General features: G+C 36.7%; 1 protein-coding gene across 1 annotated transcript in view; it reads right to left on the bottom strand.

Moving 5' to 3' along the window:
* Positions 1 to 17097: 17097 nt before the first annotated feature.
* Positions 17098 to 19929, bottom strand: part of LOC126163086 (uncharacterized) — a 128359-nt gene continuing 125527 nt past the window's right edge. Inside the window, exon 8 of the mRNA XM_049919997.1 lies at positions 17098 to 17380. Within this exon, the coding sequence (XP_049775954.1) occupies positions 17229 to 17380 (152 nt within the window). The 3' untranslated portion in view covers positions 17098 to 17228. The remainder of the gene's footprint in view (positions 17381 to 19929) is intronic.

Raw genomic sequence — 19929 nt, 5'->3', positions numbered from 1 at the left:
TAAATTAATTTTACATAATATGATTATGTTTTCAAACTACAGGTAATAAATGCAACTTTCGTAGCATGACTGTTTTGTCATTACAGCCATGTTTCACATTCCTTACCTCTTGGCAGTGAAGGTATACATTCACTAGTGATCGTGCACTATCCCTAGTTAATGTGTACTGTTTGACAGAACTGGTGTAAGTAATCTACTTTGACTAAATGGGCCAGTGAAGGTGCACTATCACCAGCGATGGTGTACTTTCCCTGAAACTTCCAATTCCACTATAACATATAAATGATCAAGCGGACAGTGTGGGTAGCAATCTGCGTTTGCTTGCTGATGATGCTGTGGTGTTTGGGAAGGTGTCGTCGTTGAGTGACTGTACGAGGATACAAATACAAGATGATTTAGACCAAATTTGTGGTTGTTGTGATGAATGACAGCTATCTCTAAATTTAGAAGTTAATGCAGGTGGGTAGGAGAAACAATCCTATATTGTTCGAGTATAGCATTGCAAAGCAATATGAAATGGAATGAGCATGTAACGATTGCAATAGGGAAGGCGAATCGCTAACTTGCGATTGTTGGAAAAATTTTAGGAAAATGTGGTTCACCTGTAAATGAGGCCACACATAGGCTACTGGTACGACCCACTGTTGAGTACCGTTCAAGTGTTTGGGACCGCAACAGGTCAGAGTAGGGGAAGACATCGAAGAAATTCAGAGGAGGCCTGATATATTGGTTAGCGGTAGGTTCAGACAACACACAAATATTACGGAAATGCTTCCGGAACTCGAATGGCAATCGCTGGAGGGAAGGCGACGCTTTTTTTGCTGGACACTATTGCGGAAATTTAGAGAACCGGCATTAGTGGCCGACTGCAGAACGATTCTACTGTCGTCGGCGTACATTTCGCGTAAGAACCACTGAGGTAAGAAGAAAGAAATTAGGGTTCTTACGGCGGCTTATAGACAGTCGTTTCTCTCTCACTCTATTTGTATGTGGAACTGGAGAGGAAATGACTATTACTGGAACATCATATCCTCCACTATGAACAGTACAGGCGGTTGCGGAGTATGCAGGGTGGTGCATTGATCGTGACCGGGCCAAATATCTCACGAAATAAGCGTTAAACGAAAAAATTACAAAGAGCGAAACTTGTCTAGCTTGAAGGGGGAAACCAGAGGGCGCTATGATTGGCCCGCTAGATGGCGCTGCCATAGGTCAAACGGATATCAACTGCTTTTTTTAAAATAGGAACCCTCATTTTTATTACATATTCTAATAGTACGTAAAGAAATATGAATGTTTCAGTTGGACCACTTTTGTCGCTTTGTGATAGATGGCGCTGTAATAGTCACAAACATATGGCTCACAATTTTAGACGAACAGTTGGTAACAGGTAGGTTTTTTAAATTAAAATACAGAACGTAGGTACGTTTGAACATTTTATTTTGGTTGTTCCAATGTGATACATGCACTTTTGTGAACTTATCATTTCTGAGAACGCATGCTGTTACAGCGTGATTACCTGTAAATACCACATTAATGGAATAAATGCTCAAAATCATGTACGTCAACCTCAATGCATTTGGCAATACGTGTAACGACATTCCTCTCAACAGCGAGCAGTTCGCCTTCCGTAATGTTCGCACATGCACTGACAATGCGCTGACGCATGTTGTCAGGCGTTGACGATGGATCTCGATGGCAAATATCCTTCAAATTTCCCCACAGAAAGAAATCCGGGGCCGTCAGACCCGGTGAACGTGCGGGCTATGGTATAGTGCTTCCACGACCAATCCACCTGTCATGAAATATGCTATTCAATACCGCTTCAACCGCACGCGAGCTATGTGCCGGACATCCATCATGTTGGAAGTATATCGCCATTCTGTCATGCAGTGAAACATATGTAGAACATTACGTAGGGAATCAGCATATATTGCACCATTTAGATTGCCATCGATGAAATGGGGGCCAATTATCTTTCCTCCCATAATGCCACACCACACATTAACCCGCCAAGGTAGCTGATGTTCCACTTGTCGCAGCCATCGTGGATTTTCCGTTGCCCGCTAGTGCATATTATGCCGATTTACGTTACCACTGTTGGTGAATGACGCTTAGTCGCTAAATAGAACGCGTGCAAAAAAATCTGTCATCGCCCCGTAATTTCTCTTGTGCCCAGTGGCAGAACTGTACACGACGTTCAGTGTCGTCGCCATGCAATTCCTCGTGCATAGAAATATGGTATGGGTGCAATCAATGTTGATGTAGCATTCTCAACACCGACGTTTTTGAGATTCCCGATTCTCGCGCAGTTTGTCTGCTACTGATGTGCGGATTAGCCGCGACAGTAGTTAAAACGCCTACTTGGGCATCATCATTTGTTGCAGGTCGTGGTTGACGTTTCACATGTTGCTGAACCCGTTTCCTTAAATAACATAACTATCCGGCGAACGGTCCGGACACTTGGATGATGTCGTCCAGGATACCGAGCAGCATACATAGCACACACCCGTTGCGCATTTTGATCACAATAGCCATACATCAACACGATATCAACCTTTTCCGCAGTTGGCAAACGGTCCATTTTAACACGGGTAATGTATCACGAAGCAAACACCGTCCGCACTGGCGGAATGTTACGTGATACCACGTACTTTTACGTTTGTGATTATTACAGCGCCATCTATCACAAAGCGAAAAAAGTGGTCCAACTAAAACATTCATATTTCCTTACGTACTACACGAATATATAATTAAAAATGGGGGTTCCTATTTCAGAAAAAACGCAGCTGATATTTGTTTGACCTATGGCAGCGCCATCTAGCGGGCCAACCATAGCGCTCTCTGTTTTCCCGTTTTCGTTCTTTGTAGTTTTTTCGTTTGATGCTTATTTCTTGAAATATTTGGCCCGGTCTCTGTGTATGGACCACCCTGTATATCTAGATGTAGACGTAGATGAAAGAAATACGGAATGAGGAGAACAGAAATGAGACTTTTATTTTGTCAGTTTCATTGAGCAATGCTACTTGATAGTGGCGCATCATGGGAAAGTTATTTTTCGCCGTAAGTTTCGCACACTAGTGTAGTTTCTACGATTGTTGGGACAACCTGTAATGATGCGACATGTCTCTTTGATAGGCATACCATCAGTACCGTGCATATTCAACTGTAGAGTTGTACAAAGTTATTGCAGACTATCTCACATATTCTGCTTATACTCACCAGGTTGTACCTGTCCCTTTGGTCTGGGAGCCATTTTCGACTTCGAGTTCAGACAGTGCTGTAAGAGACAAGACTAAGTCCAGCGTAGGCTCTTGCATAATGCAATGACAACATGGTAGATGAAACTTCGGGCCCATTCACGAAGAAATGTTAAACAAAGAAGGTGGTAATCTCATTCCTTGGGGAGAGCTATTTTCTGTTTTCTCGACATGCTTTTCTGGGCTGCGTACACCATAAAGGTGGCTCGGTTCTGAAAAAGATTTCTGACAGTGCGAGTAAACGATATTCTTTTCTGGTATTGTAGACTTTTCTTGAATAAAATTCAATGATTTACAGTACATTAGATTAGATTAGATCAGATTAATACTAGTTCCATGGATCATGAATACGATATTTCGTAATTATGTGGAACGAGTCAAATTTTCCAATACATGACATAATTAAGTTAATTTAACAACATACTTAAGTTAATATAACAACTTTTCATTTTTTGTGTTTTTTATTTTTATTTTTTATTTTTTTAATATTTTTTTTTTTTAAATTTATATCTAAAAATTTCTCTATGGAGTAGAAAGAGTTGTCATTCAGAAATTATTTTAATTTCTTCTTAAATACTTGATGGTTATCTGTCAGACTTTTGATACTATTTGGTAAGTGACCAAAGACTTTAGTGCCAGTATAATTCATCCCTTTCTGTGCCAAAGTTAGATTTAATCTAGAATAGTGAAGATCATCCTTTCTCCTAGTATTGTAGTTATGCACACTGCTATTACTTTTGAATTGAGTTTGGTTGTTAATAACAAATTTCATAAGAGAGTATATATACTGAGTAGCTACTGTGAATATCCCTAGATCCTTAAATAAATGTCTGCAGGTTGATCTTTGGTGGACTCCAGCTATTATTCTGATTACACACTTTTGTGCAATAAATACTTTATTCCTCAGTGATGAATTACCCCAAAATATGATGCCATATGAAAGCAACGAGTGAAAATAGGCGTAGTAAGCTAATTTACTAAGATGTTTATCACCAAAATTTGCAATGACCCTTATTGCATAAGTAGCTGAACTCAAACGTTTCAGCAGATCATCAATGTGTTTCTTCCAATTTAATCTCTCATCAATGGACACACCTAAAAATGTAGAATATTCTACATTAGCTATATGCTTCTGATTAAGGTCTATATTTATTAATGGCGTCATACCATTCACTGTAGGGAACTGTATGTACTGTGTCTTATCAAAATTCAGTGAGAGTCCGTTTACAAGGGACCACTTAGTAATTTTCTGAAAGACAGTATTGACAATTTAATCAGTTAATTCTTGTTTGTCAGGTGTGATTACTATACTTGTATCATCAGCAAAGAGAACTAACTTTGCCTCTTCATGAATATAGAATGGCAAGTCATTAATATATATTAAGAACAACAAGGGACCCAAGACTGACCCTTGTGGAACCCCATTCTTGATAGTTCCCCAGTTTGAGGAATGTGCTGATCTTTGCATATTATGAGAACTACTTATTTCAACTTTCTGCACTCTTCCAGTTAGGTACAAATTAAACCATTTGTGCACTGTCCCACTCATGCCACAAAACTTGAGCTTGTCTAGCAGAATTTCATGATTTACACAATCAAAAGCCTTTGAGAGATCACAAAAAATCCCAATTTGTGGTGTTCGGTTATTCAGATCATTCAGAATTTGATTGGTGAAAGCATATATGGCATTTTCTGTTGAAAACCTTTCTGGAAACCAAGCTGACATTTTGTTAGTACTTCATTGTTACAGATATGTGAAGCTACTCTTGAATACATTACTTTCTCAAAAAGTTTGGATAAAGCTGTTAGAAGAGAGATTGGATGGTAATTGTTGACATCAGATCTATCCCCCTTTTTTTGCAAAGGTATAACAATAGCATATTTCAGTCTATCAGGGAAAATGCCCTGTTCCAGAGAGCTATTACACAGGTGGCTGAGAATCTTACTTATCTGTTGAGAACAAGCTTTTAGTATTTTGCTGGAAATGCCATCAATTAAATGTGAGTTTTTTGTTTTTGCTTTTAAGCAAGTTTATTATTTTCCTAATTTCAGAGGGAGAAGTGGGTGAGATTTCAATTGTATCAAATTGCATAGGTATGGCCTCTTCCATTAACAGCCTAACATCTTCTAATGAACACCTGGATCCTACTATATCCACAACATTTAGAAAATGATTATTAAAAATATTTTCAACTTCTGACTTTTTGTTCATAAAGTTTTCATTCAATTTGATGGTAATACTGTCTTCCTGTGCTTTTGGTTGACCTGTTTCTCTTTTAATAATATTCCAAATTGTTTTAATTTTATTATCAGAGTTGCTGTTTTCAGACATGATACACATAATTCTGGATTTTTTAATAACTTTTCTTAATATAACACAGTAGTTTTTATAATGTTTGATAGTTTCTGGGTCACTACTCTTTCTTGCTGTCAGATACATTTCCCTTTTCCGGTTACAAGATATTTTTATACCCTTAGTAAGCCATGGTTTGTTACAAGGTTTCTTACGTGTATATTTAACTATTTTCTTGGGGAAGCAGTTTTCAAATGCATTTACAAAAATGTCATGAAATAAATTATATTTTAAATTGGCATCAGGTTCATGGTACACCTCATCCCAGTCTAACTGCTGTAGGCTTTCCCTGAAATTTGCAATTGTTAAATCGTTGACTGAACGTACTACTTTGGAGGACTGTTTAGTATTGCTGAATGGAGCTATGTCATATATTGTAACTAGCTGTGCACCATGATCAGAAAGACCATTCTCAACAGGGTGAGCATTTATCTGGTTAAACTTATATTAGTCTATAAACAGACTATATACAGTACAGGTCATGAACACGGTTTCTTTGACATTAATTTTCTCTATATTGCGTCAAATTGATTAATTGAGATCATGATCAGATTGTTCTGGGATCATGAATGGATCAACCTTTTCAGTTAATATTTGGTGTGTCGTCATATTCTCCATCAGATGATACACGCTAAGGATTGCATCGGTTCCCCTGTCCTTGTGCTTGAAGTTGGTACATTGTGGTTTCGAAATCTGTAGTATTTAAACTGAAATATAGTACAATGAATTGACTGGATAAATAAGTTAGGAAAAGCGTTTACTTTCCACTGCCAAGTTCTTAGCAGCTGGTGACCCACAGTTTTCCATCACTGTGGAAGCTACATGTTTCCCAGTTCTCCATATTTATTGAAGTTGACTCCGACGAGAAGTGGAAATGTGTTACCACTGATTTCATCCACGGTGAATTCAAGGTTGTGGTTGTTAAGATAAGTGTTGTGTCTACATTTTAACACTGTGTTAGCCTTAACACGAACGAGAGAAGAATTAATACACCGGCGGAAGTCGAATAAAGTGTTTCACACTGAGAAGCACCAGTCAGGCGTTTACCAAACTCTGAGGAGATGTTCGTTGGATAACGGGTATTAAATGATTAAACTTGTTTTCTCTTCAGAAGCCATGCCGATGAACAACATCAGGCATGTGATCCTCACAGAAATGCATACAAGCTTGTTTTCGTTGTGGCGTGGAAGCAGACAGCCACCCAACTTCTTCCTGGGGGAATTTCTAGCCATGCCTGAAAACTCATGCTGGGTCAGTTCACATGGAAGAAGCTTTGGTCACTTGGCTTCGGTCTGAGAATGAACTTCTTGTTGATTTCCATAAGCCAGAAGGAATGGAGACCTGTTTTCAATTGGTTCTTACGATGCTCAGGCTTGTTGGTTAACCATACGACAGATAAACTCAGCGAAAGTCTATTAGTGATGCCTGGAGAATAACTGGTCACTATTCCCAGAGATTATTAGAAGGTGAAGTGGAACTGGGCTAAGGCCGTCACCTAGATGTGTCATAACGCTTGAGAAAGGCTGTTTACTGATTGCCGTCTTTTATACCGCATTTGATGCTCAGTCCTAACCCCAAGAATTCAGGAGACGATGGGTGCTGAGTGGTATAATTATGAGATGGGAATAGCGGTGGCAAAGAAACTCGGATAAAATTACATGTATTCGATATTCGTTTTACATAATACAGTTACCATCAATGTGTTAATTAATGTGAAGGAGCAATGTAGGCCTTTATTGAATTTCACCACCTCTGTAAGCCCTCAGTTTAGTTTTCGCCAAATATTAAAACAAAAAGTTTGTACACTGGTAATTCTACCCTTTTAGTGAACTTATTGGAGTACTGTACGAAAAGCCTGAAAATTTGCAACATGGTTGGGAGTCAGTGTAGAAATGTAGGTCCCCATGTGGCTAGGTGATTCACATCAAACGTCGGAGGAAGATTACACAATGCAGCCACCAGAAGGACGACACCTAGCAGAGTAATTCGGTGTTCAATTCAAATTTGCCACTGAACGCAGCTTTACCTTTCTTCGAGCAGTTTACCTATAAATTAAGGGATTTTCAAGATCCACAAAGAAGCATGATGACACCCAGGAGACTTAACTGCGTGGGGCAATATAGAAGCTTCGGTGTACTGGACCTCGCAACATGTTTGGTTCACACTATCAAGCACTGGCCGTGGTCTAGGCGTTTGCCGGCATGGTAGCTCAGCGTGTTCAGTCAGAGGGTCAGCTGTCCTCTCTAATTAAAAAAGAAAATAAAGAAAACTGAGTGAATGGATTAACGTTGAACTTGAACGTGTGTCATGGGACGTCCGCCCCAGACAAATAATAATGAATAAAATGAGATAGAAAAAGAAAACAAAGAGGGCATATCGTCTTGGATTAATAATCAAAACGTCCTCGTTCGTGGGTTCGAAACCCACCACCGCTTAAATGTTGATTAAAAATCAGCATTGGTGGCCGAAACTTCCAGCATAAGAAGTCACCCTCATTCTGTCAGCGACCTTGTCAAAGAGGGAGGATGAGCGGACAGAGGTTCAGGGCACTCTCTTGTCCTTGAAGTGGGAAACTGCCCTTTAAGGCGGAAGAATAAGCAATGATCAACGGCATGGTGATGAAGAAGGCAATGGAAACCACTGCTTAAAGACACATAACCTGTGTCCGTGGCACCTGTGACCAGTAATTGAAAAATTGTCATGATGATCTATCCATTGGCAAAACATTCCTGAACAGTCCTCTGTTCGGATCACATAGAGGGGACTGCCAAAGGGGAGGTGACCATGAGAAAAAGATTGAATAACCAACGAAAGGATAACGTTCTACGAATCGGGACGTGGACTGTCAGAAGCTTAAACGTTGTAGGGAAACTAGAAAATCTGAAAAGGGAAGTGCAAAGACTCAGTTTAGATACAATGTGGATCAGTGAAGTCAAATTTAAATAAGACAAGGATTTCTGGTCAGATGAGTATAGGGTAATATCAACAACAGTAGAAAATGGTATAATGGGAGAAGGATTCGTTGTGAATAGGAGGGTGGTGCAGAGAATGTGTTACTGTGAACAGTTCAATGAGAAGGTTGTTCTTATCAGAATCTACAGTAAACCAACACTGACAGCGATAGCTCGGGTATACATTACGACATTTTAACCTGAAGATGAAGATATGGAGGAAGTATATGAGATATTGAAAGGGTAATACAATATGTAAAGGGAGATGAAAATCTAATAGTCATGGAGGATTGGAATGCAGGTGTAGGGGAAGGAGTAGAGGGGACGTTTACAGGAGAATACGGATTGGGACAAGAAATGAGAGAGAAGAAAGGCTAATTGAATTCTGTAATAAATTTAAGCTAGTAACAGCGAATACTCTGTTCAAGAACCACAAGAGGAGGAGGCATATTTGGGAAAGGCCGGGAGATATGGAAAGATTTCAGTTAGAATACGTCACGGTCAGATAGAGATTCCGAAATGACATACTGGACTGTAAGGCATATCCAGGAGCAGATAAAGTCTTAGACCACAATGAAGCACTGATGAAGAGTAGGTTGAAGTTCAGGAGAGTAGTCAGGAAGAATCAGTATGCAAAGAAGTGGGATACGGAATTACTAAAGAATGACGAGATACGCTTGCAGTTCTCTAAGACTACAGCAATAAGGAATAGCTCAGTACGTCATATGGTTCAACAGGAATGGACATCTCTAAAAAGGGCAATCACAGAAGCTGGAAAGAAAAACATGGGTACAAAGAAGGCAGCTGCGAAGAAACAATGGGTAACGGAAGAAATACTGCAGTTGATTGATGAAAGAAGAAAATACAAAAATGTTCAGGGAAATTCAGGAATACAGAAATACAAGTCGCTAAGGAGTGAAATAAATACGAAATGCAGGAAAGTTAAGACGAAATGACTGCATGAAAAATGTGAAGGAATCGAAAAATAAATGTTTGTCGGAAGGACTGACCCAGCATACAGGAAAATCAAAATAACCTTCAGTGACATCAAAACGAAGGGTGGTAACATTAAGAGTGCCACGGGAATTCCACTGCTAAATGCAGAGAAGAGAGCGGATAGGTGGAAAGAGTACATGAAGGCCTCTATGAGGGGGAAGATTTGTCTGATGTGCTAGAAGAAGAAACTGGAGTCGATTTAGAAGAGTTAGGGGATCTAGTATTAGGACTTAAGATCAAATAAGGCAGAAGGCATAAAAAACATTCCATCACAATTTCTAAAATCACTGGGCGAAATGGCAACATAACAGCTACTCATGTTAGTGTGTAGAATGTATGAGTCTGGTGACATACTATCTGACTTTCGGAGAAATGTCATCCAGACAGTTCCGAAGACTGCAAGAGCTGACAAGTGCGAGAAGTATTGCTCAGTCAGTTTAACAGCTCACGCATCCAAGTTGTGACAAGAATAATATACAGAAGAATGGAAAAGAAAAGTGAGGATGTGTTAGATGACAATCAATTTGGCTTTAAGAAAGGTAAAGGCACCACAGTGGCGATTCTAACGTTGCGGTTGACAATAAAAGCAAGGCTAAAGAAAAATCAAGACTAGTTCATATGATTTGTCGACCTGAAAAATGCGTTCGACAATGTAAAATGGTGCAAGATGTTCGAAATTCTGAGAAAAATAGGGTAAACTATAGGGAGAGACGGGTAAAATACAATATGTACAGGAGCCAAGAGAGAATAATAAGAGTGGACGATCAGAACGAAGTGGTGCGATTAAGAATGGTGTAAGACAGGGATATAGTCTTTCAATCGTGTTGTTCAACCTGTACATCGAAGAAGCAGTGATGGAAATAAAAGAAGGGTTCAGGAGTGGGATTAAAATTCAAGGTGAAATGGTATCAGCGATTCAGCGATACGATTCGCTGATGACATTCCTATCCTGAGTGAAAGTGAAGAAGAAGTACAGCACATGGTGAGTGGAATGAAAAGTCTAATGAGTACAGAATAAGGTCTGAGAGTAAATCGAGGAAAGACGAAAGCAACGAGAAGCAGCAGAAACGAGAACAGCGAGAAATTTAACGTTCGGAGTGATGGTCATTAAGTCGAGTAGGCAGCAAAATAACAAATGACGGACGGAACGAGGAGGACATCAAAAGCAAACTAGCACTAGCAAAACAGCATTCCTGGCCAATAGAAGTCTGCTAATATCAAATATCGACCTTAATTTGCGGAAGAAATTTCTGAGAATGTACGTCTGGAGTAAAGCATTCTATGGTAGTGAAACATAGACTGTGGGAAAACCGGAACAGAAGAGAATCGAAGTATTTGAGACGTGGTGCTACAGACGAATGTAGAAAATTAGGTTGACTGATAAGGAGAGAGGAGGTTCTGCACAGAATCGGAGGGGAAAGGAATATGTGGGAAACACTGATAAGGAGAAGGGATAGGATGAAAAGTCATCTGGTAAGACATGATGGAATGACTTCCATGGTATCAGAGGGAGCTGCAGAGGGCAAAAACTGAAGTGGAAGACAAGAGATTGGAATACATCCAGCAAATAATTGAGGACGTATGCTGCAAGTGCTACTCTGAGATGAAGAGGTTGAGAGTGGAGAGGAAATAAGTGGCGGGCCGCATCAAACCAGTCGGAATATTGAAGAGTAATATATATATATATATATATATATATATATATATATATATATATATATATATATATATATATATATATATATATATAACAAGGAAGCAGAAAAGCATAGAATGCACATCTAGATGCCACATCAGTAGAAAATTAGGTATCATCCATAGTTAGTGCAAGGTATCCCAGTAACTGAAAGTCATCTGTAGTACAATTTTTCAGCGATGGGGAATATGGCAGGGGGCGGTAAAGATTCAGTGGCAGTACTACTGGTAATGTCGACTACATGCCACAGTCACTATTATACATTCTCTCAAAAATAAAACCTTGTCTGGTTTTGATGGTGTAATAAAGATCTGTTCCCATATAATAAGCAAAGTCTTATCTTAAACATCTAATGCATAACTGATTCAGGGCATTTTTCTGGAGGAACTGAAATGTGGTGCTGTTAAATCTTTCTTTAAGAAAGGTGATAAGGGAGATGTCAATAACCAGCCACTTGTTTCACTGCTGCTATCGTTTTCCAAAATGTTTGAGAGGGTGATTTATTCTAGAATAGTATCTCAGCTTATGAGCAATAATATCTTCAAAAAATCACGGTTTGTGTTTCAGAAGAGTTGTTCTAATGAGAATGCCATCGATGTACATGTTCACTCACAAAATTTTAGAAGCATTAAATAATGAAATTGTGCTGGCTGGTATTTTCCGTAATCTATCAAAGGCATATGATTGTATGAATCATAATATTCTCCTAGCTAAATTGAAGTTGGGACTGATGGTATAACTAACCAATGGATAAAGTCATATCTAACTAAAAGAAGACAGAAAGTTGTACTTAGTAAGTTAACCAACATAGTTTAGAGATGTAATTCTGACTGGAGAGAAGTCACGTATGAGGTTCCCCAAGGCTCAGTAGGTCCACTATTGATCTCATTTTTTAAAAGATCTTCCGTCTAACATACAAGAAGCACAATAAATTATTTTTCTAGGTGACAGTCGTATTGTAATCAGTACAAGCAGACCTACAGAAACAGAAGAAACGACAAACAATGTTCATAAAAGTATCATTGACTGATGGTCTCACCATCAATTTGAAAAGACACAACATATCCAGTTCTGCATGTCTAGGGGTGCTACACCAATGAAGTGAAGTGTAAAACAAGGTTGAGGACATAATAAACAGGGTGGAAAGCACAAAGTTTATTGTGGTAATTTTGATGAGAATTTAAATGGGAAAAAGCATATTTTGGAACTCCTAAAACAAAAAGTTCAGCCTCAGTTGCTCTTGGGATCATAGAAAAATTTGGGGGGAGACAAACCAGCAAGTCGACATATTTTGCACATTTTCATTCAATAATCTCATATGGAATAACATTTAGCAGTAATTCATCTGTAAGAAAACAACACTTCATTGCTCATAAGTGTGCTGTAAGAATAATATGTGGTGCTCATCCACAATCATCTTGTACACATCTGTTTAAGGAATTGGGCATTCTGATTACTACTTCACAGTGTATTTATTTCCTCATGAATTTTTTCGTAAATAATCTACTGCAGCTCAAAAGGAACAATGATAGACATAATTCCAATACCAGAAAGAAAAATGGCTTTCATTACTTCATGTTAACGTTGTCTTTAGCACAAAAAGCGGTGCACAATGCTGCAATTAAAATGTTTGATCACTTATCAAGTGATTTAAAATGTCTGGCATATAGGAAAGTAAAATTTGAAAACAAAACAAAAAAGTTTCTTCTTGAGAAATCCTTCTATTTCATAGAAGAATTTCTATTATTGTAATGTGTAGAAGGTGTTGGGTAGGAATTACAAACTTACATCTGTATAATAAATAAACCTATAAATGTTCAGCTTGTAGTCATATTCACAACTAATTTGCTATGTGAATGTAAAATAACTTGTTCTACATCATTAGGATTAATCATTCAGAATGATCCTTGAAACATGAGACTAACTTTAGCACTTAACGGTTTGTAATCAGCAAAACTCATACACCACAGCACAGTCACAGTATGTCTTTCGTAGGGGCAATTTGACATACTTGGACCACAGAGATAGCATCCTGCACCAGTACATGCTCCTTTAAAAAGGTGTCTCAAGTGGATGGGGTACACATGTGATGAATGATAATGCCCAAAAATACAGGTTGCAAAAGTATCTGGAATAAAGTATATCATCCCTGTAGAATGAATAGTTCAGTGCTCATACTTATTTTCGATTGCACATTCATAGAAAACTAGATTCAATGATAGATAGATAGACAGACATACTTTCCATTCCAATTAATACACAGTGAGGAGATCGACCAGGATGCAGAACAGAAGAACACACAATAAATACTTACAGCAAAAAACAAATGCAGAGCTAATGTACCTTCCACAGATTCCAAGTGCAATGATCGTCATGGAAATGGAATGCAGCAAAAAACTTTTAAACATATTTTCTGTTATGCAGTAATGTACACTGAACAGAAGAATCATTTTACAACAGTTATTTACAATGATGGTATTACTGTACTGAATATGTACAGATGTGAGATTGTACTAATATTTGCATTATTTTATATTACTAGTAAAACACACACCCACTCACCCACTCACCCACACACACACTAACACATAAACATTAGTTGCTACTACCAAGAAATTCGTCAACAATGTAGAAGGACTTAACCACAAATAAATTCTTTAGGCTCCGCTTAAGCAACTTTATTGGTTGTTAAACGATTTATGGCTGCTGGCAAGTTACTGAAATTATGCTTTCATATATAGTGAACACCTTTTTGGACCAAAGTAAGTGACTTTAAATCTTTGTGAAGATTATTCTTATTTTTAGTATTGATACCATGATCTGAGCTGTTGGTTTTAAAAAGAGATATATTTCAACCACAAAATTTGTTAAGGAAAAATTATACTGGTAAGCAGTAGTTAATATCCCTTGTTCCCTAAACAGGCCTATACAAGATGTTATTGAGCTCACACCGCAAATAATACTTATTACACGTTTTTGAACCTGGAATACTTTAGCTTGGCTTCACGAGTTGCTCCAAAAAATAATCCCATATGACACTATAGAATGAAAGTAAGCATAGTATGTGAACTTTTCGTTTTTTTCATATCCCCTTTTTCTGACAACATCCACTTCTTTTATCTTAGAGCCTTAAGATGTAAACCTGTGAGATACCACATATAGTTTCCAGTTGGGTGATGCCTGACTGCATAATTCATGCCTCTTTTCTGATGATACCCTTTGTTTCCTCCCAGAGATATAACAACTGAAGCATTGTGCAACATTTCCTGTTACACCATAATTTCCTAATTTTCTTAAAAGGACATTGTGCTCAAATGCCTCTCACAGATCACAAAATATACCAGTTGCTTGTAATTTATTTCTAATACATTATGTTCATTTTCACTGTATATGTAGGTAGCCTTCTGAATGTCAGAACCCTTTAGAAATCCAAAGCGAGACTAGAACAATATATTATTTGTTGTCAGGTGGTTAAGAATCTGACTGCATATTACCTTTTCTAAAGTTTTTGGGAATGCTGGCAAAAATGCTACTGGACAGAAATTTAATGGTATTTCTTTATGTCCTTTTGTAAACAAAGGAGCCCAAACGCTTGTTGATCATTGGGTGACCTTATCATAAACCTTACTGGAGACCGTGATTTACAGTACAGTAAACCACTCTTGTAGATGCAAAATCTTAAATATTACTGTTGTTCGGTGTGGTGTTAGCAGAGGGAACATTCCAAGCCCATGGATGGTTGTATGGTATATCTTATATCCATATTATTGCAGTATGTTTCATAACATTATCAGGGCACCTTTCATTATGAAATATATGTTCCCATTGTTTTTCGCATGTCTAAAATCTGAGTATGGTTCTGTATTAATTAATCAATAGACTATTATATGAATATATTGTGTGAATTTATTAGTTAGAACTTGAAATCGGCTTTCCTGAGTGCTGGTCATAATAAAATTTAGTGGAGAGGGTTGTTTCTATAGAATGAGGTATTCTCAACAAGGCCCATGTTCGATAACAAAACTTCCAAAACTGTAAAGTATTAAAACTGCATGAAACTCAGTGCATCAGGCTTTCAACTGTGTTTGGGTTTAATCTCAGAAACGTTTCTGCACTACAATTAATTCAAAATGGTGTGTAATGTGCCTAACATAGTTCACTGCATACCAAATAGATTATGATATGTGTAAGTGAGTGAAAAAATTTAGCTTTGTACTATTGATTCATCATGCAATGGTTAAACTTCCTGGCTGCATAATATTGGACTGTAGTTGATCTCTGCTAGTAATGACACATAACCATTATTTTGTGACAAAATCAATGATGATTTGATTTATTTTGAAACAGCTAGATTGACAGGTGTAACTATGTGTTATCATTATAAAGGCCACTAAATGTGGACATTACTTTCAATGTTGCATAAGAAATATAATGGATTTTATACACTAACATTTTCGTCTTTTCAGTGAAAATCTCTGTTAAATGTGTACTTCAATTATTTTGCAGTAGAACAGAAATGAATTCTAATTCTTCAGCCAAGTATGCAAACTAGTTTGCAGATGTTGTGTTGTATGAAACGATTTTTTCCAGTTATTTGATGAAAAATCTAGTTCACAACACAAAACTACAAAGGCAACAGAAGACAATTTGACTGAGGCACTCATGTGTAAATAATCTCATCTTCAAGACTTAGTTGAAGATTTGATGATTCACTCTCCCAGTTTATGTTCAATAATTTTATTTACAGTTGTGTGAACTTGAAAAAGAATGGACATCAGAAGTACCTAAAACAATATGAAGTATAATGTAGATATGGGTTATGAAAATGATAGATTGAAATGTAAATTTACTAGTGAGAATTTACATAATACAGTGTACAACTGTTTAATATTATCTTACAGGAGTCTGCCAATACCAAACTAAGAATGTTAAATTTTTTGTTTCTAGCAAGTTAGTTCTTGTATTAACCGATAAGATATAAGAACTACACAAAGTTACCAATTCGGAAAAAAAGAGAACGAAAGTGCCCTCTTGCTGAATAAATGTAGCTTTATGATGTATAATTTGGTTTGGAAAGGCTGTATTATTTTGAGTTGAAGTATTATAGGACTTCTGCTGTCCACACTTAACTGAGTTGTATACTCATTGCCAACTCATGCATACTACAAGTAAAATGAATGAAAGAGTGTGATAGAATAAATTAGTATCCTTTTTTCAGAACCAGACACTGATGAAGAAATTTAGTTCACTTTTTTGTGAATCCACCTAATATTGGTATATTCAGTACACAAAATCAGCTTACACATGAAAATCTTATTTCTGTTGTAATGTGTATTGTTAGTGTAACCGTGTTAATTCATAAGCGAAGTAGGAAATATATATTTCACATATCTTTCAGTAGTTACTTGTTTATAATCTGCCCAAACGTTTCCTCTGTGGCAGTTATTTGCTTACTTAGTATCATCTCATAATAACCAGCTAAAGTACTGCTTTATTAATAGGTGCCGTGATAACATTTCACTGTAAAGATGTTGACTGCTGAGTGTGTACTTTTTAAGTTAACATTCATAACATACTTAAAAGTTCATCTAACACTAATTTATATATTCAATTGAAAGCTGATCTGTTTCCAAACTCTCATTTGTTGTAAGTACTCGACTTCTGGGTTAAAATTCATAGTTAATGTTACTCTAAAAATTTCTCATTTAATAATAATTTATGTTATTAGACTTCTATGTAATTTTTTGGTTTGTTTCATATCCCATGCAAGTAAAATTTTTGAGATTTCAAACTTAAAGTTAAGGGAAACTTGATACAAAAGAAAAACTTTTGAGACACACATTGAGCACATATAGGTCAGAATAATCTTGACTTTATTTCCAAAATGTATACTGTCCAAATAAATTTATTAATTACATATTATTAATTACATATTAATTACATATGCAATAAATAATTTTGGGTAGTTATTTTCATTCTGTTTGTGTCTCACATTCTGAATCCTCCAGCTGTGTGCAGGTTATGAATGGTGGTATATCACATTTGCATTTGACACAAGGACTGCTGCCTGTTCGAAGCTCATCACCGATGTTCAGTCTGTGATCTCCAAAAGTGCATTGTTCACCTGAAACATTTTTAATGTAGTGACTTAAACACAAAGGTACATAAAAATATGACGAGCACTTAATTATGCTGGTGCAAAAGAACTGTATTGAATTGGTTACAAGGTAATCATTTGTGCAACATATGAATAAGGAAAAGACTAAAGTTTGATTGTAGTACTGATACAATGGCAACAGAAATAAATATTTTGTGGCTACATCACAAGCTATTGTGAAATCTTTAGAGTATTACTTTAATCGTTTTTCATGGATTCTATGGACAGATACCTGGGACGTGAGACCTTTATTTTATTTAAGTGCATCTTAATATTGCCCCAGTGTTATCAGTTATTTAATTAATCATTCCATCTAGGTTTATTAAGGTTTTCTATTTGACTATATTATTTCACATTACATGTCTCAGCTGTTACCAGGTTTGGGCTTATATGTATCTACATACATGGTTTGTAAACTGCTGTGAAGTACATGACAGGGGGTCCTTTCCAATGTACAATGTATTAGAGTTTCTTCCTGCTCGATTTCTGTGTGCAGTGCAGGAAGAATGAGTATATAAATTCCTTTGTGCGTTTTGTAATTAGCATAATCGTATCTTTGCATCCATGTGGGGCTGTAGTGTATCACTAGATTCCTGCCTTAATACTTGCTCTTGAAACCTGCAATTAGGGGTGGTTGCCATCTTTCTTCAAGCTTCTGTCTGTTCAGGATTTTAGCGTCTCAGTGACAATAGCCACGAATTATAGAAACATGTGACCATTTATACAGATCTCTTTTTACACATTAAATATTTCCTGTTATACCATTTTGGTATGAGCCCCACACACATGAGCAAAGCAAAGATCTGGATAGCACTGGAAAAGTAGGTGTTATACTGTGTGTGCTTAATTGGAAATAAACTTGTTTGGTTCATTATTTTCAGATGAAGATGCCCTATGGCTCGCAGATATTTGAAAAAATGAGATGATTACTGCCTTGAGTTAATGTTAAAATTTTTATTTAAACTATCAGTTTTGGTTGACTGACCATCATCAGGTTCACGTATACCGAACTAGCAAAGTGCCTGATTCTTTGCTTGTGTAAACTCTATTGTCTGCACAGAATTTTTTTGTTTTTTCTACAACCGAATTTTTATGTCATCCACAAAAGCTATTCACACTAATTATGACCATAGAAGCACAGTCCTTCCTGACTGCACTTCTTACCAAAAGTGATTCTGATAGCCAGACTCAGTGGACTTCGTTAATCATACCTTTTGGGTTGTTGTGGTGATGTTAATTTAGAAACTTTCACACCCTAAGACATTTCTTTTGAAGTCAAATACCAGTTTTCATAAATTTAGTTTCAGATATGTTTTTATGTATCGAAATTTTTTTGTGAGAATTTTCATTCCTTATTTCATCCACTTATGTGTTGAATTCCCAAAAGAACATTGAAACATGTATTTTTTATTTATAACCAAGAAATCAAATACCAATTTTTTAGATATTTCAGAGATTTCAAAATGCTTTGTAATGATATATTTTCTCCTGTAGGGGTTGAAGTTACAAAAAACACTTATCATGTATTTTTTATTTTTAACTGAGAAGTTAAATACCAGTTTTCATAGACAGAGCTTTAGAATTGCTTTAGTAGTTATTTAATAATGATTTATTTTTAAAAAACTTTCACTCACCATTTCACCTCCAGAGGAGTTAAATTTACAAAAATGCTGAAAGACATATTTCTTTATTTCTCACTGAGAAACCAAATATCAGTTTTCGTAGTTCAAGCTTCAAAACTGCCTTAATGGCGACATATCTTCAAAACATCTTTCACCCCTATTTTACCCTTAGAGAAGGAATTTAGAAAAAGCCTTTCTTCAACGACACCTACAGTATAAGACCAAATCATTCTCAAAATTCCAAGTTTCTAAGGTTAGCAGTTTGGCATGGGCGATGATGAGTCAGTCAGTTAGGACATTTCGTGTTAATACACATAGAAATTGAAATAATACAAAAGTTACTGTCTGTCAAATGATGTAAATGTTAATGGGAATATACACTTGATAAAATGTCATATTTTCACTTAAAATCATTTACAGCACCATATTAGGCTAATCTAAATCATTGATATCAGATAACGAAACCATTAAATTGTCAATGAAAATAAAAGATGAGATACGCAGTGATGTAGCCCATTATGAATAAACCATATTGTAGAAATACAAATACTTCGCATTTGTACACAGGTACCTTTTGCTACATCATAATATAAATTAAATCGTCAACATATAAACTGTGCTAAACACTACATTCTTTCATGTTACACATTTATATGTTGAAGATGTAATTTATATTACAAAGTGACAAAAGATAAATCTTTATAAATGGTAAGCATTTATGTTTTTATAATATAGTTTGCCCATAATAGGTTGTTAGTTGTACGTTAACAGTGAAAAAGAGCAAGCTGTATGGATAAGTCTAATGGAGAAGAGTTGGTCGATATAGGCCTGATGTCCAGGTTCACAGAATGCAGTCGAAGAGCAGCAGAAAGACGGTGTGATAAAAATGAACGT

The sequence above is a fragment of the Schistocerca cancellata genome, chromosome 2 (assembly GCF_023864275.1).
Source record: "Schistocerca cancellata isolate TAMUIC-IGC-003103 chromosome 2, iqSchCanc2.1, whole genome shotgun sequence".
NCBI lineage: Eukaryota > Metazoa > Arthropoda > Insecta > Orthoptera > Acrididae > Schistocerca > Schistocerca cancellata.
The sequence above is the reverse complement of the archived record's forward strand: the minus strand, read 5'-3'. Positions and strand labels throughout refer to the sequence as shown.